The sequence below is a fragment of the Phyllobates terribilis genome, unplaced genomic scaffold (assembly GCF_046119375.1).
Source record: "Phyllobates terribilis strain yellow unplaced genomic scaffold, ASM4611937v1 Scaffold_7__3_contigs__length_470593459, whole genome shotgun sequence".
NCBI classification, from domain to species: Eukaryota; Metazoa; Chordata; class Amphibia; order Anura; family Dendrobatidae; genus Phyllobates; species Phyllobates terribilis.
In genome coordinates this window covers 236838790-236862406 of record NW_027362767.1, presented here as the reverse complement: position 1 = coordinate 236862406, position 23617 = coordinate 236838790, and the positions used below count along the sequence as shown (strand labels likewise).

At 41.8% G+C, this 23617-nt stretch overlaps 1 protein-coding gene across 7 annotated transcripts in view; it reads right to left on the bottom strand.

Annotated features, from left to right (window-relative positions):
* Positions 1 to 23617, bottom strand: part of LOC141154244 (uncharacterized) — a 150535-nt gene that overhangs the window by 23959 nt on the left and 102959 nt on the right. For all 7 annotated transcript variants that reach the window (XM_073639853.1, XM_073639852.1, XM_073639858.1 and 4 more), the window contains one exon: positions 22881 to 23006. In XM_073639853.1, coding sequence (XP_073495954.1) covers positions 22881 to 23006 — 126 coding nt within the window. The remainder of the gene's footprint in view (positions 1 to 22880; positions 23007 to 23617) is intronic.

Sequence of the window (23617 nt, the reverse complement as noted above, 5' to 3'; positions counted from 1 at the left end):
TTGCTATGTACAGTCATGGCCAAAAGTATTGAGAATGAGACAAATAGTAATTTTTCCAAAGTTTACTGCTTCATTTTTTGTAATGGCAATTTGCATATACTCCTGAATGTCAAAGAGTGATCAGCTTAACAGCAATTACTGTACTAGCAAAGTCAATATTTGCTCAGAAAATGAACTTTAACCCCCAAAACACATTTCAACATCATTGCAGTCCTGCCTTAAAAGGAGCAGCTAACATCGTTTTAGTGATTGATCCATTAACACAGGTGTGGGTGTTGATGAGGACAGGGCTGGCGAACAATCAGTCATGATTAAGTAAGAATGACATCACTGGACACTTTAAAAGGAGGCTGGTTCTTGGTATCATTGTTTCTCTTCAGTTAACCATGGTTATCTCTAAAGAAACACGTGCAGCCATCATTGCACTGCACAAAAATGGCCTAACAGGGAAGAGTATCGCAGCTACAAAGATTGCACCTCAGTCAACAATCTATCGCATCATCAAGAACTTCAAGGAGAGAGCTTCCATTGTTGTCAAAAAGGCTCCAGGGCGCCCAAGAAAGACCAGCAAGCGCCAGGACCGTATCTTAAAACTGTTTCAGCTGCGGGATCGGACTACCAGCAGTGCCGAGCTTGCTCAGGAATGGCAGCAGGCTGGTGTGAGTGCTTCTGCACGCACTGTGAGGCGGAGACTCTTTGAGCAAGGGCTGGTTTCAAGGAGGGCAGCAAAGAAGCCACTTCTCTCCAGAAAAAACATCAGGGACCGACTGATATTCTGCAAAAGGTACAGGGAGTGGACTGCTGAGGACTGGGGCAAAGTCATTTTCTCTGATGAATCCCCTTTTCGATTGTTTGGGACATCTGGAAAACAGCTTATTCGGAGAAGAAGAGGTGAACGCTACCACCAGTCTTGTCTCATGCCAACTGTAAAGCATCCTGAAACCATTCATGTGTGGGGTTGCTTCTCAGCCAAGGGAATCTGCTCACTCACAGTCTGGCCTAAAAACACAGCCATGAATAAAGAATGGTACCAGAATGTCCTCCAAGAGCAACTTCTCCCAACAGTCCAAGAGCAGTTTGGCACCCAACAATGCCTTTTCCAGCATGATGGAGCACCTTGCCATAAAGCAAAGGTGATAACTAAATGGCTCATGGAACAAAACATAGAGATTTTGGGTCCATGGCCTGGAAACTCCCCAGATCTTAATCCCATTGAGAACTTGTGGTCAATCATCAAGAGACGGGTGGACAAACAAAAACCAACAAATTCTGGCAAAATGCAAGCATTGATTATGCAAGAATGGACTGCTATCAGTCAGGATTTGGTCCAAAAGTTGATTGAGAGCATGCCAGGGAGAATTACAGAGGTCTTGAAGAAGAAGGGGCAACACTGCAAATATTGACTTGCTGCATTAACTCATTCTAACTGTCAAAATAACCTATTGGTACTCATAATATGATTGCAATTATATTTCTGTATGTGATATAAACATCAGACAAACACTAATAAAAACCAGAGGCCAGCAGATCATGTGAAAATATAATTTTGGTGTCATTCTCAAAACTTTTGGCCATGACTGTACACTGCCCTCACTGCTTTGTTAGTGATGCAATGTGCATCACTAGCAAGAGGTTTTCATGAAAATTCATGGCATTATAATGCTTTTCTAATGTTTTATATAATTTGTCCTACCTGCACATTGCATCACTAACAACGCTATTGGGGGCAGTGATGATAGTAACTAGGACGTGACAGGTTCCCTTTAACTTAGGAGTCCCTCTTCCTTTCTCTTAGGAGAAAAAGAACACTTGAGGAAAATCCGTGCAAGTACAAGTACGCTATCATCCAGGTGAAGTGGCCCTGGTAAAATATAAACTCTGGACCCAATGGTTGAAACATTTTTTTTTAACCTGGAAAAAAAACAGCTGTATTTGTCAAAAAAAAGATACTGAAAATTGCAGGTCTGATTTTGGAGACCCCTTTGTAATTAAATGTGCAAACTGAGGGCACCATTTATTTTTATAGTTTGCCCCCTGTTCTTACTGCTCAGCTTCAGACAAATAGCATGATGACACTCATCATTACACTACTGCCTTATACTATTTTACTGATTTTTTTTTTATTGTAAAGTTACATTCAAGCAAACCTGTCAAACAGTCTATGCTCTCTTATTTAAAAATCAGCCTAACATATGGACAGGTCTGCTCTTGTCTCAAATAGCAAAAATGTCATAAAAAATATTGTGCCGTTTAGCTTACAGGTATGGCAAATTCATCAGGAGACCGCTTCCCTCGCTTCCACTCTCACAGTGATTGATAGCAAGCCCCTCCCCACAAATATCCACCCACTGGCAGCCCTTTGTGGGAAGAACTTAGCTTCACCCACTGTTAGCCCTTTGTGGGTGTAACCTAGCTTCACCCACCGTTAGCCCTTTGTGGGTGTAACCTAGCTTCACCCACCGTTAGCCCTTTGTGGGTGTAACCTAGCTTCACCCACCGTTAGCCCTTTGTGGGTGTAACCTAGCTTCACCCACCGTTAGCCCTTTGTGGGCGGAACCTAGCTTCACCCACCGTTAGCCCTTTGTGGGCGGAACCTAGCTTCACCCACCGTTAGCCCTTTGTGGGTGTAACCTAGCTTCACCCACCGTTAGCCCTTTGTGGGTGTAACCTAGCTTCACCCACTGTTAGCCCTTTGTGCGTGTAACCTAGCTTCACCCACTGTTAGCCCTTTGTGGGTGTAACCTAGCTTCACCCACTGTTAGCCCTTTGTGGGTGGAACAATGCTTCACCCACTGTTAGCCCTTTGTGGGTGGAACAATGCTTCACCCACTGTTAGCCCTTTGTGGGTGGAACAATGCTTCACCCACTGTTAGCCCTTTGTGGGTGGAACAATGCTTCACCCACTGGCAGCCCTTTGTGGGTGGAACAATGCTTCACCCACTGTTAGCCCTTTGTGGGTGGAACAATGCTTCACCCACTGGCAGCCCTTTGTGGTTGGAACAATGCTTCACCCACTGGCAGCCCTTTGTGGGCGGAACCTAGCTTCACCCACTGTTAGCCCTTTGTGGGTGTAACCTAGCTTCACCCACTGTTAGCCCTTTGTGGGTGTAACCTAGCTTCACTCACTGTAAGCCCTTTGTGGGTGTAACCTAGCTTCACTCACTGTAAGCCTTTTGTGGGTGTAACCTAGCTTCACTCACTGGCAGCCCTTTGTAGGCAGAACCTAGCTTCACCCACTGGCAGCCCTTTGTGGGCGGAACCTAGTTTCACCCACTGTTAGCCCTTTGTGGGTGTAACCTAGCTTCACCCACTGTTAGCCCTTTGTGGGTGGAACTTACCTCCGCACACTGGTGAAAGCTGATGAAATTGGGCCTGTGTGTCTGTTGTATTAATTGATCATTCTTATAGGAGTGCAGATCTGTCCCATTAGTATGTTGCCTTTATGACAGATCAGTTTAGTGCTTTGCTGTTTAAAAGAAAAATTGGAAGCTGTGTACTGTTCCTTTCTAGTTGGAATTCGTCATATTTGCTGTAATTTGAAGAATGCATGTTTAACAGATAGATGATGTTGTAACTGCCTTTGGAGCATGTGTGTACACAGCCACCCCTGGTAGATATTTCACAATGGAACAAAAATAATAAGTTCAATAAAATGGTCCGAATGAAGAAAGAAAGCACAATTTATAGATTAACACATAGAAGACAACCATATCATAACATAACGGTGATGAGAGAATTCCTGGAAAATATTCTATAGAAGGAAATCTATTTCAGATTAAGCTCCTGGAGATTCTTCTCCTCTACATAGTCTGAACTTTATTTCCAAAATCACCCAAAGACCCCCTCATATGATTACTTCATAAATGCAACATGACAAATTGAGATTACAAATACAGGTACAAATTATTGAAACTCATTTTCCTCTATGAAAATAAATTGCAAAGTCTTTTTATAGGGGGATTTATGGTAATCACTCATGTTAGCTACAGGAACAATTCTAGAATACAGAAAAACTGCCAGAGGATTTTGTTTATTTATATCATTTTTCTTTTTGCCACTTATATCTATGGACTGCATCTGGTATCATAAATCATCACTAGTAAAAATGAAAGGGCTTGACCTGCAGAACCAGATACGTAGAGGAGACACACATATACTTGTTGGGTGGGGGGGAGGGGGAATCTATTTTTCTAATCCTAGACAACCCCTTTAAAATTGTCGATAAGCAATCTGCAGGACGTTTTATACTAGTGTAGTTGCAGCATCTTGTTTGGCCTATGTTCCCATGTGGTCTCTTCACCAGCAGAATTTCCGTAGCATAAAAACGGACTTTACACTCATTTCACCTTATCCACTGCAAAGGGTGAAATAAGCATCGACATCCTCAGCATTAATTACGATGCTGTGATTTCCAAACCACAACTCAGGTGACAGATTGACTAAAATGAAGAAAAGTGCCTTGCAAAGAAGATACAGGTGATGTAGCAGGATTAGACAAGTAAAAATCCAACTTGTTCAATCCCTCTTCTGACCTACAGACTGGCAGGAACTATTGACCAAATCTAATGTCGATGAGCACCTTCATGATTTTAGTATATGGAACAATACAGTTCTTTTAGACTTACAAGACCACGGCACTAATGGAGAATGAAATGGTGAGATCGTAACTAGTACACAGGAAAAAGGGAGGATCAGATAAATACTACAAGAAAGACCATGTAAACCAAACACTGATAAGTAATTGCAAACTTCAAAAAGGATCTCTGTCCTTGAAGTCTATCCCAAGCAGAAGTCAAGAAGTTACTGTACAAAGTAGAGCCACAATTACAAAGTGCAACATTGACCTGAACAAAGCACAGATCCACAAAGAAAACCTACAAAAAAAAAAAAAGGAAGAGCAACCATGAACACTCATATACTCCATCTCTGTGGGTCCTTTTTTTGGGCATTGATAAAACATTAAACCTGCCAATAATGTAATGTGCTATGAAATTCAAGTACATTCGCACGTAGATAAAAATGGAGCTGATATGCTACAATTTAGACATACTGTATGTGGATTCGATTTCTTTTTTGCTTAGGACAGGTAAGTCCAAGTATAAAATTGTCCAACTTATTGATTCTCCAGTTTAATAGGTTTCATAGATTTTATCGGTGTCTGAAAAATAAGTATGCAAATTGCCTCTTCAGAGAAAAAGAGGACTTGTACTCTATAGCGCCACCTATTGGAAGCAGCAATCCTACAAGTCACAATCAACCCTTTAACGAGTCGTGCAATATGACTTAGGATAAAAGCCAAATCAGAATCTCCATTTGCAGACACGGTGTTTCGGGCTGTTGGCCCTCGTCAGTGCAAAGTATGAGATCTGATTTGGTTAGGTGAGAGGCTCTGGACTGAGGTCTAAGGGGTAACGTTTCTCCTTATGGAGAGTGACACACCAGCTCTGGCATGTCAAGGTAAGGAGGTTTATTCGCCATGCAATGCTCCTCTGGGAAATTTAATATGCAAATTGCCTCAAGTATAAACCAAAAAAACCCACCCCAGAGATGGGGCATAGAGTGGAGAACCTGTCTGTATGTCTTTACATACGGTAGTAGCGGTATGGCTGTATAGGTGCTTGTACCAAAATAAAAATGACACCTTTATTGTAGAGATCTGATGTGCCAGTCAAGAGAAATCTAGCATAGAAATTATATGCAAATTAGTATGGAAGTGCATTGGGGGCACGTCAGCACACTTAAACGGCTTCTTTCTAATGTACAGACACACCCCCAGTGCACTTCCAGCCTAATTTGCATATGGTTTTTATACTAGATTTGTCATGACTGACACTTTGGATCGCCTAATAAGAAAAGGTATCACTATTATTGAGAGAAAAGAGCCTAAACAGCCATTACGTCCATATTTGAGCAAGTGCCAACAGGTTCACTTTAAGTAAAAAACAAAAAAACTGTTTTTATGCCCTTCTGTGCCTAAAAAAATGCTTGGTAAAGTCCATATGGATCCTGTAATGGCTGTTTTTTAGTGTATGTTAGTTATCCAGAATTTAGTCCCTGTGTGTAGGTGACCCTAACTAAAGAAACTAATATTTAAAGCCAACTATGTTTTCCTAGAAAAGAACATGTCTTCTAATGAATATCAGTCATTTTAACAAGCTCTACTACTTTTCAATGACAGTACACAACGGAGAAGGAAATAGGGATGCAGCGTCATCTGTTTTTAGAACACCAGCATGTAGGTATGAGAATAGTGTGCCCGAAATAATCAACATGTTTCAATGAAAAAATCCAGCACTGGAGTCTAAGTTACAAATGTTAAAAATAAGACTGGAGGACTGCAGACAAAAGCGAATATACAGTAGGGTGAAATGTACAGTGTGCGAGCAGAGCTTCCACACCATGTCCTAATATAGTAAAAAAAAGGCTTGGATTCTGTTTGATAAGTAACAAAAACGTCAAACAATTGTTCTTTGCCTCCTTGGCAGGAAGAGGAGCTATCTCTTATGAGCAGTACACACAAAACAAGTTTTCTCCGCTCACTAAAAGAAAGTTGTACTTTTAGACGGACGCTTTTTCATTAGGATTACATTACACTGGACCGCAGGAGAAATTCATTACATAGAGCTTTTTTACAGCCGTCTGTTAGGGGGGAATAAGAAAGAGGTGTGTGTGTATACACGCAGTGAAATATCTTCAGGGCATAAGGCGGACAAAGCACTTATGGTGATAGGCGTCTACTCCTCATTATGAGCAAGAGGGGTCATATTAACACGCTGGTATCTCTCGTCAGGAATTCAAGCAGTTGTCATCTTTCAACATGTTTATCCGTTCTACGGTAGAAGTTCCTGTGTTGCCTCATCCAGATGTGTGCTGACTGAATGCATTTCACAACGGCCATACATCTGTAGGGGATATATTAAACTCCTATTTTTTCCTGTGAAATTACATCATAAGGTCTTAACTTTCACAGCAAAGAGGCTTTTTTATTGTAAAAAGGTGTTAGTGGTGAAGAAAGCATCAGGAACTTCTACAGGAGAAGTGAGCATCAGGTAGCCACAGTGCCAGTCACTAGGATAGTCAGAATATTGTTTTGCCTATAAGGCAAAGAAGAGAATAAATATTTTGTGAATTGTTAAACTTTAACCCCTTAAAGGGACTCTGTCTGCAGGATCCCCCCACCCCCAACTAATTATGTTGATACCTAGCTAGTTCAAAGACAAGTCTAGCAATAACTTTACATGGCTAGATTGTTCCTCCGTTACTGAGATATGAGTGTTAAAATTTATATGCAAAAGAGGCTGAAGAGCTATGGTAGATCTGAAGGCTCTGTCACTCCAGCTCTATTCCTGACCTCCTGCTTGACCGACAGCCTCTATGCTGTGCAACTTTAAGAAAAAGGAACCATCAGTCAAGCAGGATGAGATGCCATTGTAGTTTTTAATGCCGCCCTTCATTTTACTATACAATGTACTGGAAAAAGGAAAAAACATTCCGGGTGTGGTGAAATTGAGAAAAAAAAAACTAATTTCTACATTTTTTGGGGGGTTTCGTTTTCACAGCATTCATTATTATTATTAGTTATTATTACAGCGCCATTTATTCCATGGCGCTTTACATGTGAATCATCATTACGTGGTACTATAATTCACCAGGTGAATACGATTATGGGAATGCCAAACTTAACCAGATTTTCCTCATTATTTTAGTGGTGAAATTTTTTTTTTTTTTTTAAATATTTATTTTTCATTTATGCTGCCACTATCGATGACCTGTTACTTCTTTATTTTTCTGTAGATGGAGTGGTCAGAAGGCTTGTTGTTTTGTGAGGCGAGCTGACATCTTGATTGACATCATTGCGGGGTAATACAATGATTTGATCTGGTCTTCCATATTTTGCGGAGTTGTGGTGAGTGAATATTTTTTATGGTTTTTAACAATTTGGTTAATTAATTTTATATTTTGATACATCAGACTTTTACAGATGCGGCATACAACAAATGTTTTTTTCCTTACTTTTACGGGGGGTGGGGTGTGATTAGAATTTTTAATTTTTTTTTTTTTTTTTTTAAATCCCCTCAGGGGACTTGAACCTGAGTGTGAAAAGGGCCCAAGGGAGACCTGACAAAATATTTTTAAGGTAACTATAGTGCTCAGTTGGGGTGTTATTACCTAGATTCTCGAAAACCAAAAGAGACAATTGTATTTGGCTGTAGAAAACTGAAGCCATTCGCTTATCGCTTGGTGTCACCAAACATGCTTGGCCAAGTTTACTACTATAAAAGGCAATAAGGACTAAAATGTGTATGGTATTACAAAACTTTGTTAAAAGGCCAATCAACCAGCTACATACCGTACTTTAATCTAATGTGTATAGGGGCCCCTCATACACATTAGATGGCTACTGACCGAACGATGGTTCAGTTGGCAGCTATCTCAGCCATCTCTCCAATGCAGCGAGTGCTACTGTGTGCAGAGCCGCTGCCAGACATCTCAGGTGGTGGATTATCTCAGAGAGAACAAAAGTATTGGCAGTACCAAATCAGACATGCTGGAAACCTAACTCCACCGACAATCATCTGTCCAGGGGTCCCCATACATATTGGACAGTCAGCTGAAGTGGTCGATATAAGCGGGTTCAGCCATCATTAGTCTAATGTGTATGAGGCGCATAAAGGTACCGTCACACTTAGCGACGCTACAGCGATCCCGACAACGATACGACTTGGCAGGGATCGTTGCTGCGTCGCTATGTGGTCGCTGGTGAGATGTCAAACAGTCAGATCTTCCCAACGACGCAGGAATGATACGGCGACCCGTAGCGACCTGTATAATGATACAACGCAAATGTACGCCTATGTGTTTCAGTTCTGAGTCGCCAACAAGGTGGTTGGTAAGGTGTCAAACACACCGATGCATGCTACCCAGCGTGACCTCAACGATCAAAAAATGGTCCAGGCCATTTCGACACAACCAGCGATCTCACAGCAGGGGCCAGGTCGATACTACATGTCAAACGTAGCGAGATCGCTGCTGAGGTCGCTGTTGCGTCACAAAACTTGTGACTCAGCAGTGATCTCGCTTAGTGTGATGGTGGCTTTACTGTGGAGGTAGTTTTGCAAATACCCTCTACTCAATTTACAATTTTATCACTATTTTAGGACCTTTTGTCTAGAACATTTGCCCTTGATGTAGAATTAAAAGTATTCTTCTTTGGCTTTCAATTCATTGATTGATGAGGACACTCTGTAATGGATTGCAAAACTCTTAAGTGATGAAAAAAAAAATCTTTCTAGACAGCGAACCATGCGCCCCACCCTTTCTGATTAAAGTGAACCTGTCTGCTGAGTCATGCTGCCCAAACCACAGGCAGCATGAATCAGAGACCTGCTCCTGCATTACTAACATCAATCTTCTACACTGAAATTCTGCAACATTTCAGGCAAAATCTTAGTCTAAAGCCAAACTGGGGACAATAGGAGTAGTTGAAGAGGCAGGGAAAGTCCTCACCTCTTCTCCCCTGCTTAGCTAGACGGACAGGTCTCTCCCAAAGTGTGTGTATATATAAGAAGGATATGCTGACAGGTTACCTTTAAATGACCAGTGCGCATCTTCCCCAATACAAAAAGGTGTATGGACAATACACATCCCCATGCTGAGTATCTAATCCTTTCAAAGAGGAGGAAAACTCTCAGAGGAATGTAGGTTTAGAAGCACAACATGCTGGAATAATCCATGAGCCAAGTGCTACATACCAACTCTGTACCGAATCTCTTTGCATAAAATAGTTGTCTATATCAAAATGTAACCACAAAGAAACAACTCAAGCAAGTTCAAAAGTTTACACGTTTTTTTCTTTTGTTTTGTTTATATAGGCAAAGCTGAAAGAAGAGCTTAAAACATGTTTGCTTAAGAGGGAGCCGTCTCAGGCCCACAGAGCAATGCAAGAAATTGTAACCAAGTCGTGCTACACTACAAACTAGAAGACATGGAGTGTAAAACAAGTTTATTCTTAGTGTGTACGTATCAGACAGACACGTATATGGATGACCAAGTAAAGACTCTAAAGGCCCCCATACATGTTATATGAAAATGGTCTGAACCTGCCGATTTCAATGGGACTGGCTGAACATCTCCTTACTAATGATGTTGGGAGACAAAAAGGATCAGGTGGTTGGAATTTCAACGCCCGATCATTTTGCTTTCAGGGGAGATAAACCACTTTCTTCTCTCTCCATGTAGGAACGGCAGCTCAGATTGCCATTGAACAACAGTGGGAGTTAGTTTGTGGCTGATTGTAATATGGATTTCAGAGCAGAACACATCAAAATCCATGTGAAATAACGTCGTGTGAACGTACCTATGGAGTCCAACACATCCGAAAACAAAAATGAAGTATATCTGCCTTATTTAAAATATAACCGCTTTATTTCAAATTCAATAAAAAAATAAATAAATTGTAAAACAGGAGAGTAGTAGAAGGAACCCGCAAAATCAGGTATCACAGATTAGACTTTTGTACTTTACATGGGCCAAAAATATACATGTACAAAAATAGACCACACAAGAATAGGCATACAAGTATTAATCTACTAAAGGTGCCTGAAGGGGTGCTAGTAAAACATGTATAGGAAGGAAAATGGGCTAAACATATCATATCGGTCATGCATAAGAACAATAAATAAACAAACAAATAATGAAGTCAGAACATCTTATGTAGGACAAGCGAATAATGTAAGTATACTGATCACTCTGCACTATCATCCAGACCAGTGTCATAAAGGAGCCTCAATAGCACATGCCAGAACAGTAAGCAATGAGACAAGTGTCATAGAAGAGGCTGAAAAGCACATGTTAGCACACAGTACACATCAACAGGTGTCTAAGGAATCACCATATAAGAAATAAGCCACATGTAAAATAAAATGGTACAACCTGATAGTGCAGGAGAAGAGGATGTCCCAACACGTGTTTCGCTTCTTTGGTGAGGTGGGGGGGGGGGGGTAGTGTTACCCAAGGCCATGTTCACACGTTGCATTTTAGCAGTGGTTTTTTTATGAATTCTTTATGCAAATTTCCAGTTGCATTTTACCAGCAAAGTCTATGAGATTTCAAAAATCTCATGCACACACCTTGGGTTTTTTCCTGACTGTTTTGTCAAAGAGCCGCGTTTTTGCAAAATGCAGCATGTTATTTCTGTTCAGCATTTTTCACCCATAGAAAGCAATGGGTAGTGCAAAAACCAGGTATCAGGTTTTGCTGTGTTTTTGTGGTGCCAAAACCTGCTGAAGTTGAATTAGGTTATTTTCTCTGCGCTAAACTTTATCAGCATGCAGAAGAGACAAATGAACACTGACAAAACTGCAGTAAAAAAACGCAGCAAAAATGTGGCAAAAACTCAGACAAACCAGCTTTTTTGACGATGCTTCTTTAATACCAAAAGATCAGGTTTTGCCTGCGGAAAAAAAAAAAAACCGCTGCAAAAATGCAACGTGTGAATATAGCCTTAAAGGGAATCTGTCACTGAGTTTTTGGTATGAGCAGCATGATGTAGGGGCAGAGACTCTGATTCCAGGAATGTGGCACTTACTAGGCTGTGTTTTGCTGTTTCAATACAGATCAGTGTTTTATTGGCAGGAGATTATCACTGGAGGACAAGCCGTCTCATGCCTCCTGGTCCGACCCCGCCCCCACCACTGGTTGGCAGTTTTCTGTGTACATTGTACAGTGACAGAAAGCTGCCAATCAGTGATGTGGGTCGAGGTTATACAGAGCTCAGCATTTAGAGCTCTGCTAGATCTGCAGCAGAGAAAACTGTGATTCTATCACAACTGCTGGATCCAGTAATCGAAGTGATACATCACTGGAATCAGGGTTTCTGTCCCTATATCATGCTACTGTCAGATTCCCTTTAAAGATCTCTCTGTACGCGCTAAAAGACATCATCAACAGATGTTGACAACACATTTTCCTGTCCTAAGAGGCCACTTCAGAGACACTTAGCAGAACTGCTTCCCTTTTTGCTTCTAAAAAGAATCTGTCAACAAACCTGGCTTGTTCTTAATATCTAAAGCATGACTGATTTGTCCTGACCAACAAAGAGGAGGCCATGTGTGACCACCAGCTCTACTATGCTGTACAGACCAGCTCGTTGAACAATATTGTTGTTTTTTTCCTGAACAGATTTTATTTTTGGGCATCACTCACAGTTGGTTTTCCCAGGCTGAAAATTGGGCTTTTCTTCCAACCCCTGACATACCACATTCCACTAACCTAATATGGGCAGAAAGGACAGGGAGAAGACAGGAAGAGTAAGAGCTAGGCACTGAGATTTTGCCAGGCCTCCACATTGGCCTCTACTGCTTATGTCTGCAACACTGTACAAAAGTAATACAATTACAATACAAATGGCAACAAGATCGTTCACAGATACATAAAGCAATAACAACTACTGTTAACTGGACAACCCAGATGACAATGTATTTTCAATTATTTCTTTTTTTTTTTTCTTATTCATGAGTTTATTCTAGATAAAATATGACAAGGGTCAATAACACAGTGTCAAACAAAGTAAAATTGGAATTATATTGCTTTTAGAAAAAAAATAAGATGATGATGTCAGGGGAGATAAGGATCCAGTCTAAAAGAAAAGCCAGAGAAGACAGCGGCTTCCACAGACAACACTGGAGCAGAGAAAGTCGGGCAAAATAGCTGCCGGCTAAACAATTGGCCGAACCATCACTCAGCTGACAACTATCTAAAGTGTAAGTATAAGGTTAAGTGCCCACGTAGCGTTTTTGTAGCGTTTTGCGGCTGCGAAAACACTTTTAAAACAGTCTGCCATGCAAAGCAATGTGAATTCAGATGTGCTGTGCACATGATGCGCTAATTAGCGTGCCGAATTTGCATTGCGTTGCAAAACGCAGCATGACCATTTCTACCGCAATTACGCTGCAAATTCGCGGCCATTTAGGAACATTGAAACGCAGCAAACCCGCAGGTATATGTGGATTTGCTGCGTTTCAATTAAATTCAATGGCCGCGAATTTGCAGCGTAATCGCGGTGCGTGTGGTACCCGGGATGAAGAGGAGACTACAACTCCTCTCATCCCGGCTAGCACGCGGTGAAAAAAAGAAATAAAGTTAAAAATAAACAAAACCAGTATATTCACTTCTCCGGCGGCCCCCGATCTGCTCCTGGCCACGTCCTCTCTCCTTGGCGTCCCGCGATGTACTGTCAGGACCTGCGGTGACGTCATTTAGTCACCTGATGGTCATGCGACCGCTGACGTCGGCGGTCAGGTGATGGTCGCGTGACCATCGGCTGACTAAATGACGTCACCGCAGGTCCTGACAGTACATCGCGGGACGCCAAGGAGAGAACACGCGGCCGGGAGCAGACTGGAGGAGACCGGAGAGGTGAGTATACAGGGTTTTTTTTTTTAACATTTTAATTCTTTTTTTTACTATAGATGCTGCATTTAAAGCATCAGTTGTTCACACATTATAAATCCATGTCGTTTGCATGGATTTATATTGTGTGACCAACTTGTCAAGCACTTTTCCAAGTGATGCTCAAAATCGCTTGGAAAACTGCTTGAAAAAACGCATGTAAAAACGCTTCTCTCTGGCAGAAAAAACGCATGTAAATCTGAATGCTTTTTTTTTCTGCCAGAGAGAGGCAAAAACGCTCTGCATCAAATCTGCTACGTGGGCACATAGCCTTACATGGACATAAAGCCATATACACCTACAAAACTACGAATGTGCTAATTACAGCTGAACTAGCCAATCATCTGAAACAGGGGTCTCAAACACGTGGCCCCTGAGGCTGCTTAATGCGGCCCCCAGGCACCGGAGCCCCCGTAATGATTGCGGCCTGGTCCTGAGGGACGCCGAAGTCAGTGATTCTTTTCAGTTGAATGTTCTACAAGTTAGGGACCAGTATGGCCATTACTACAAGATGGGGACCAGGATGGGCACATTACTACAAGATGGAGACCAGGATGAGCCATTACTACAAGATGGGGACCAGGATGGGCACATTACTACAAGATGGAGACCAGGATGAGCCATTACTACAAGATGGAGACCAGGATGAGCCATTACTACAAGATGGGGACCAGGATGGGGACATTACTACAAGATGGGGACCAGGATGGGACATTACTACAAGATGGGGACCAGGATGGGCACATTACTACAAGATGGAGACCAGGATGAGCCATTACTACAAGATGGGGACCAGGATGGGCACATTACTACAAGATGGGGACCAGGACGGGCACATTACTACAAGATGAGGACCAGGATGGGCACATTACTACAAGATGAGGACCAGGATGGGCACATTACTACAAGATGAGGACCAGGATGGGCACATTACTACAAGATGGAGACCAGTATGGCCATTACTACAAGATGGGGACCAGGATGGGCACATTACTACAAGATGGAGACCAGGATGAGCCATTACTACAAGATGGGGACCAGGATGGGGACATTACTACAAGATGGGGACCAGGATGGGACATTACTACAAGATGGGGACCAGGATGGGCACATTACTACAAGATGGAGACCAGGATGAGCCATTACTACAAGATGGGGACCAGGATGGGCACATTACTACAAGATGGGGACCAGGACGGGCACATTACTACAAGATGAGGACCAGGATGGGCACATTACTACAAGATGAGGACCAGGATGGGGACATTACTACAAGATGAGGACCAGGATGGGCACATTACTACAAGATGGGGACCAGGACGGGCACATTACTACAAGATGAGGACCAGGATGGGCACATTACTACAAGATGAGGACCAGGATGGGCACATTACTACAAGATGGAGACCAGGATGGGCACATTACTACAAGATGGAGACCAGGATGGGCACATTACTACAAGATGGAGACCAGGATGGGCACATTACTACAAGATGGGGAACAGGATGGGGCATTACTACAAGATGGAGACCAGGATGGGCACATTACTACAAGATGAGGACCAAGATGGGCATATTACTACAAGATGGGGACCAGGATGGGGCATTACTACAAGATGAGGACCAGGATGGGGCATTACTACAAGATGGGGACCAGGATGGGCACATTACTACAAGATGAGGACCAGGATGGGGCATTACTACAAGCTGGGGACCGGGATGGGCACATTACTACAAGATGGGGACAAGGATGGGCACATTACTACAAGATGGGGACCAGGATGGGGCATTACTACAAGATGAGGACCAGGATGGGGCATTACTACAAGATGGGGACCAGGATGGGCCATTGCTACAAGATAGGGACCAGGATGAGCCATTACTACAAGATGGGGACCAGGACGGGCACATTACTACAAGATGAGGACCAGGATGGGGCATTACTACAAGCTGGGGACCGGGATGGGCACATTACTACAAGATGGGGACAAGGATGGGCACATTACTACAAGATGGGGACCAGGATGGGGCATTACTACAAGATGAGGACCAGGATGGGGCATTACTACAAGATGGGGACCAGGATGGGCCATTGCTACAAGATAGGGACCAGGATGAGCCATTACTACAAGATGGGGACCAGGACGGGCACATTACTACAAGATGGGGACCAGGACGGGCACATTACTACAAGATGGGGACCAGGACGGGCACATTACTACAAAATGAGGACCAGGATGGGGCATTACTACAAGATGAGGACCAGGATGGGCCATTACTACAAGATGGGGACCAGGATGGGCACATTACTACAAGATGAGGACCAGGATGAGCCATTACTACAAGATGAGGACCAGGATGGGCAAATTACTACAAGATGGGGACCAGGATGGGCACATTACTACAAGATGGGGACCAGGATGGGCACATTACTACAAGATGAGGACCAGGATGGGCACATTACTACAAGATGAGGACCAGGATGAGCCATTACTACAAGATGAGGACCAGGATGGGCAAATTACTACAAGATGGGGACCAGGATGGGCACATTACTACAAGATGGGGACCAGGATGGGCACATTACTACAAGATGAGGACCAAGATGGGGGACATTACTACAAGAAGTTGGTCAGAATTACTATATGGTGCAAATTGTAAGAAAAAAAAAATCACTGTATGTGGCCAATTAGGGGACACAAAAAGGAAATACAAATTGTAAAAATTATAAAACTGTACCATAGCCCATAAAATGAATGCCATGTAAAAGAATAAAATAAAAAAGCCAAAAATGTTCAAATAATTATCCAAAAGGTGTATAGAAAAAACAATATGGTACCATTAAAAAATTCATCTCATCCTGCAAAGAATGCAGCCCATCAAATTCACATCTTTTCTATGTGCGGCTCATATACTTAGCAGAGTTTGAGACCCCTGATCTAATGCATCTTCCCTCGACATTCTTTTGGTTCTCCATCGAGATGAGCTGCCGAAGGAAGTGTCTCCGACAGAGGCTTATTTTCCCCTCTCCATAGAAGAACCATGTGTGCATAAGAGTGTGGGGGTTGGAAGAGATAGTGGTGGATCACTGACATAGCAAAGATGTATGGGACTTTTACATTGCTTTTGTCCTCCACTTGAAAAAAAACTAAAAGATCAAGCTGTAACTCATTGCATTACAAGGGACTTCGGTTACAGGTAACCAGGGCTGTGGAGTCGGTAAGCCAACCTCCGACTACGAAATTTCCATGACACCGACTCCAACTCCCTCATACATGGCTCATGTTTAAGTGATAAATTTACTGTAGCACAGATTCATCTCAGCTAAAAGTCTAGACCCTTAGATCAAGAATAGGACAGACATTTATAGGACATTTCATAACTTTCCCAAATTCTTGTGAAAAAATATTCCCCACAAACTGCATTGAACTACTGTACCCAATTTATTATATATTTTCGGAGTTGGAGTAAGTCCATTTTATACCGATTCCGATTCAGACTCCATCAAAATGGACAAAGACTCTGACTCCACATCCCTGCAGATAACTAAGGTTATTTGGTGGGGTTATAGAAAATTAATTTTTTAAAAAAGCAATTAGGGAATTAAGAGTTAATGGAGGGGAGTATTTCATTCTGAACTGTATTGTCAGGAAAAATAAAAATGGTTACAATGTGTGTCTCTATTCCCTGAGGACCTGTTAGTTTGGGCAGATGGCAAAATGTAATACTTGATGAGGGGGACACCAGCCCCCTTTGTCATGTGTCGACACACAGAGGTGAAAACTCTACTCTCAGAACGAACTTGGAAGTGAAACAAGATAGGTTACAAATCAAGTAACCTGAGCTGATTACAGAATAATATCAGTTAGTTCAATCACTTTCTATTTGCCAAACATCAAAATAACTTTTCAAGTACCTGGACAATCTCTTTAATGATTTAATCACAATCATTTGTCTTCAATGGTTGTCAATTTAAGAACTAGTGTTCTATCGTCTGCGTTCACAGAAGGAGTACAAAGTAGAGCAAAAACAATAGTAACCAAGTAATCTAGGATCAGGAACGTCTAGGTGGTTGGTGTATTAAGGTGAAATGCAGTGATTTATCTCGCATGAGTCACTAAAGTACAGAACTACATATCTTTTTCCATCTGGTGGAAAGATAAAGGGAAAAATGTATTTATCTGTAAAGACCATTTCATGGTTTTAAATAAAAAAAATAAATACATACTGTTCCCAATAGAAACATGGCTCCTGTCTGTGGCCGATTTGATGCATCCATTTTCCATCTGATTCTGGTGGAATTAGTTGAATTAAATGGGATGCGTTGGGGCTCCTTTATTTTTTTGACGACAGGAATAACGCTGCAGACTGTGCTACGGTTGTCATCAAAATACCAGAAAGTGAAATGGAGACAGTTGTGGAACCCCAAAATGCTGTCTGACTTCAAGGCGGCCACTCATCAAGACCGGCGAGAAAATTGCCGGTATTGATGACTAGGGGCCAACACGTGTATATAATCTAGGAAATAAAATTTTAGGCAAATCTGAGTTTCTCAGTTTAACTTTTCATCATTGAGACTTTCAGAATATTTTTCATAGGTTGTATCAAAAATGAAACAAAAAGTACATGACACATTACAATATTCTATCTCCTTTCATTCTTGGGAATTGGTGTGGGCACGGATTATACAGAAGGGCCAGTGGGACAAATATACACTGCTCAAAAAAATAAAGGGAAGACCCAAACAACACATCCTAGATCTGAATGAATGAAATATTCTCATTGAATACTTTGTTCTGTACAAAGTTGAATGTGCTGACAACAAAACCACACAAAAATCATCAATGGAAATCACATTTATTAACCAATGGAGGCCTGGATTTGGAGTCACCCCCAAAATTAAAGTGGAAAAACACACTACAGGCTGATCCAACTTTGATGTAATGTCCTTAAAACAAGTCAAAATGAGGCTCAGTATTGGGTGTGGCCTCCACGTGCCTGTATGACCTCCCTACAACGCCTGGGCATGCTCCTGATGAGGCTGAGTATTGTGTGTGGCCTCCACGTGCCTGTATGACCTCCCTACAACGCCTGGGCATGCTCCTGATGAGGTTGCAGATGGTCTTCTGTGAGATCTCCTCCCAGACCTGGACTAAAGCATCCGCCAACTCCTGGACAGTCTGTGGTGCAACGTGACGTTGGTGGATGGAGCGAGACATGATGTCCCAGATGTGCTCAATCGGATTCAGGTCTGGGGAACGGGCGGCCAGTCCATAGCTTCAATGCATTCATCTTGCAGGAACTGCTGACACACTCCAGCCACATGAGGTCTGGCATTGTCCTGCATTAGTAGGAACCCAGGGTCAACAGCACCAGCATATGGTCTCACAAGGGGTCTGAGGATCTCATCTCGGTACCTAATGGCAGTCAGGCTACCTCTGGCGAGCACATGGAGGGCTGTGCGGCCCTGTAAAGAAATGCCACCCCACACCATTACTGACCCACTGCCAAACCGGTCATGCTGAAGGATGTTGCAAGCAGCAGATCGCTCTCCTCGGCGTCTCCAGACTCTGTCACGTCTGTCACATGTGCTCAGTGTGAACCTGCTTTCATCTGTGAAGAGCACAGGGCGCCAGTGGCAACTTTGCCAATCCTGGTGTTCTGTGGCAAATGGCAAGCGTCCTGCACGGTGTTGGGCTGTGAGCACAACCCCCATCTGTGGACGTCGGGCCCTCATACCACCCTTATGGAGTCGGTTTCTAACCGTTTGTGCAGACACATGCACATTTGTGGCCTGCTGGAGGTCATTTTGCAGGGCTCTGGCAGTGCTCCTCCTGTTCCTCCTTGCACAAAGGAGGAGGTAGCGGTCCTGCTGCTGGGTTGTTGCCCTCCTACGACCCCCTCCATGTCTCCTGGTGTACTGGCCTGTCTCCTGGTAGCGCCTCCAGCCTCTGAACACTACGCTGACAGACACAGCAAACCTTCTTGCCACAGCTCGCATTGATGTGCCATCCTGGATGAGCTGCACTACCTGAGCAACTTCTGTGGGTTGTAGAGTCCATCTCACGCTAGCATGAGTGTGAAAGCACAACCAACATTCAAAAGTGACCAAAACATCAGCCAGAAAGCATTGGTACTGAGATGTGGTCTGTGGTCCCCACCTGCAGAACCACTCCTTTATTGAGGGTGTTTTGATAATTGCCAATAATTTCCATATATTGTCTATTCCATTTGCACAACAGCATGTGAAATTGATCGTCAGTGTTGCTTCCTAAGTGGACAGTTTGATTTCACAGAAGTTTGATTTACTTGGAGTTATATTCTGTTGCTTAAGTGTTCCCTTTATTTTTTTGAGCATTATATATTGATGACTTGCTAACAGCACTTTAGAATCCACTGCCTGATGGAGAAACTTTTGTTAGCATTGGTTTCCATATTAATGTCATATAGACTAACAAATCTAGAATAATATACAGTCTCACAGAAACTCAGCACAAAATAATATCTTCTAAAGATTGAGAGATTAAATATCCAGAACCAGAGCATTCATAAATGTCACAATCACAGTACAATGATCCAATTATACCAAATGCAAAAAAAAAAGCAATGTTTTGTCCGGCTTCTAATCCTTATCCGAGTAGCATTATGTAACCCGATGTGATTACAGCAGCAGTTATAATGGTCTTTTATAGTGTTGTCATTAGTGAACTCCTGCCCAACTACTACGGAGAAACGTAATATCAGGTAAATGCTTAATCCTAAATCTTTCTGTCTTTTTATCTCTACTCTGAGGCTGTGTTCACACGTAGTGTAAATGCTGCGCTTTTATCCACATGTTTTCTGCAGGGACCGCTCCAAAGTCTGCAATCTTCTCTGATTATTGCGGGGTTTTTTTTTATGCATTCTCTCCTTTATTTGATGCATTTTTGAAGCAGACTTAAAGCAGCATTTTTAATGCGCTTTTTTTAGTACAAAAAATCTTTGATTCTGCACTTAAAACACAACTGTGTTTTCTATGCATTTTTTTCAGGCTCTTCATAGAAGCCTAAAGAGAAAAAAAAAAAAACACACCAAAAAATGCGCAGTTCAACATAGTCTATGAGAGCCTGATTCTAGCGATGTGTCACTTACTGGGCTGCTCGCTGTAGTTGTGATAAAATCATTGTTTTATCAGCAAGAGATTATCACTAGAGGGACTAGTAAACCTGCTGTCAGGTAGTCCAACCCCACCTCCATCACTGATTGGCTGATTTCTGTGTACCTGGGCAGAAAGCTGCCAATCAGTGTTGTGGGTGGGGTTACACAGAGCTCAGCAATTGGAAAACTGCTAGATCTGCAGCAGAGAAAACAGGGATTTTATCAAAACGACAGCAAGCAGCCCAGTGAGTGAAACATTGCTTGAATCAGGGTCTCTGCGCCTACATCATGCTGAACTCAGATGGGGGGAGCAAAAACCTGGTGGACAGATTCCCTTTATAGGCGGTAAATTTTCATCACAAAAAAAGCAGAAAAAATCCAGTATGTATGCTACATGGGAACATGTACTTATACTCAAGTTGCATCTTGGCAGAAAGGTGAACATATCTCTCCTGACCTACACTGTGATGAATGGCAGAATCCAGGACTGCAAGTGGTCAGTCTTTGACGTTCATGCAAATACTAGGTATGTTATATACAGTAAGGCCACGTCCACAATTTAGTCAGTATTTTACATCAGTATTTCTAAGCCAAAACTGGGAGTGGGTGAAAAATACAGAAGTGGTGCACATGTTTCTATTATACTTTCCTTCTGATTATTCCACTTCGGATTTTGGTTTACAAATACAGATGGAAAATACGGACCAAATACTGAATGTGTGAACGTGGTCTAAGTGTGATCCTAAATAATCCTTTCCTCGTGATGATGCTAGTGAAGAAAGAGTTAAGAATTAATGTTACAATAAACATTTTCCTCTGCTTGCAGCAGACAAGCAGAGATCTGAGCTCACAAACTGCTTTCTGCTTTTATTGACTGGGAGACACGCTTGTGCATTTGTCCTTATTATAATAACATGATGAACTATATTAAAACATTTGGCATCTTTCCAAAGCATGGATCTTACGCCTCAAAAATGTCAGAAACCTGTCTGCACAAGGAGACAGTAAGAAGAAAAGGGAGGGGATAGCATTTATCAAGAGGAATAAAGTAAAAGACACAAGCATCGCAGATCAGTGAAATGCCCAATGTGATATGAAACAAAGTTTACACAGACAAACACATGACCACTACTGGGGGTGCATGTCGGATGTATCTATACTATTGCTCCAATTCATCAAACAGTTTTGCCAGAATCCTGGTGTAAAACGGTTTCAAATATCTAAAAAGTGTTAGCATATCTTGTAGCTACGCAAAAAAATTTAGCAACTTTTGGTGTCTACACCCCAGTTTCAACAGACTCCAGTAACTTTCTAAAAATTGGGTGTAGCTTAGTAGGAAGGGGGTGTGGTAAATAACAGTCATCAAATTCATCATAATTATTGTGGTGTGAATTAGAACTATAAGGGAATTATTTTTTTTTTTTTTTTGCATTTATCTAAGAGGCTATGCAGGCAAATAAAATCCCAATAAAATCTTATATGAAAACTGAAGCAACTTTGTAATAACTTTTTAAGAAAAATTTCCTACAGCTTCTATACCAACTATGTATCTCTATGGTAACAGACAGCAAACAAACTCTGTGTAGTGTAATCCGGGAGTCTCGCTCCCTTCTATCCGTCCTCTACTTCTGGCTAAGCCACCATTTGTATGTTAGCACAAAGAGACAAATGATAGATAGTGTGTGACAGCAGCAAGACTGCAGGATTACGACAAAGTATGATTTATTCATAATTTATGTGGGATGCTAATAATTGAAGATCTCCAGTTGCTAAAACGTTGCTTTCATTTTAGTATTCTAGGGATTGCTGCAAAATTAATATTGGGTCTTTGGCTCTATTCTGCATTTTTTTTTCATAATAGATATACTGTATGCGATAAATGTATTTATAGTCAGTGACCGTGACATTTACGGCATCACTGCTTATTTTTTTCATGCTCCAGACGACATCTGCTATTTACTAATATTTTTATCATTGTTTTTTTGGATGATACTTGAGAAATCACTAAGTATACAACCACACCCATACTGTGGACTGATGAAGGCCACATACTGCTCTCTAGCCCCCTCTATTGACACTTCTGAACAGCTGACAGTCTAAATAGTTAATGATGTGCAAAACATAGGAATAAATGGTCATCAATAGGAATGAGTAAAACGTTTCTGTTTGAGTTTTCATTTTCAAGACAGTAATTAAACCTGAGTGAATTACCTGACTGTTAATTATTGAGACAATACACATGTGTAACCAAATGAGAAGCTGGATTACTGGACTATACCCGAAACCAGTGCTCACCTTACTGTGGTGGGAAGGGAGGCTTTTCAGGTCCTGTTGCAAGACGTGCAGCTCCTTCATAATCTCGGGTGCTTCTTCTCGTAAGAAGTTGTATTTTTTGCTGAAAAGTTGAAGCCGGTCTTCTCCCTAGAAATGACGGCAGAGACAACCATATCATGAAATTATCATTGAAAGGCTGATTCATCGTTGCTTTTGCGCCTTTTTTCTGGAGTAAAAATGGTTCCATTTGTGACTTTCTTTATTTGTGCCTTATTCATTATATTAAAAAAATAAATACATTTAAAAAAAATTTACTCTTATCGTTTTTTCTGGCATTATGACTGTGGCTTTGGCTCTCTGGATGTTTTAGCATAATTGATTGTTTGCAACTTTTTAAAAATCTTGCTAAATTTATTTCAGCAATTCTACACTCCAGTGTCTTCAAGTAGTATAAATTCTGTCTAATTTTTTTCCGTGCAGTTGAAAACCAACGTGCAACATTTTAACGCTTATTGAAAGGATCGTGAAAAATACTTTTTACTCTACAAACTGATATCTGATCGTTGGGGGTGCAATACTCGCACCCTTATAGTTTCATAGTTTTTTTTTTTTTTAAGGTTGTAGGCAAACTTAATTTCATCAAGATCAATCTACGGCCCAACATGTTGATCCAAAGCAAGGCAAAAACCCCATGGGGTAGACACTAATAGCTCCATATTAGGGGAAAACTTCATTCCAATCCCTTCCCGACTCCACAT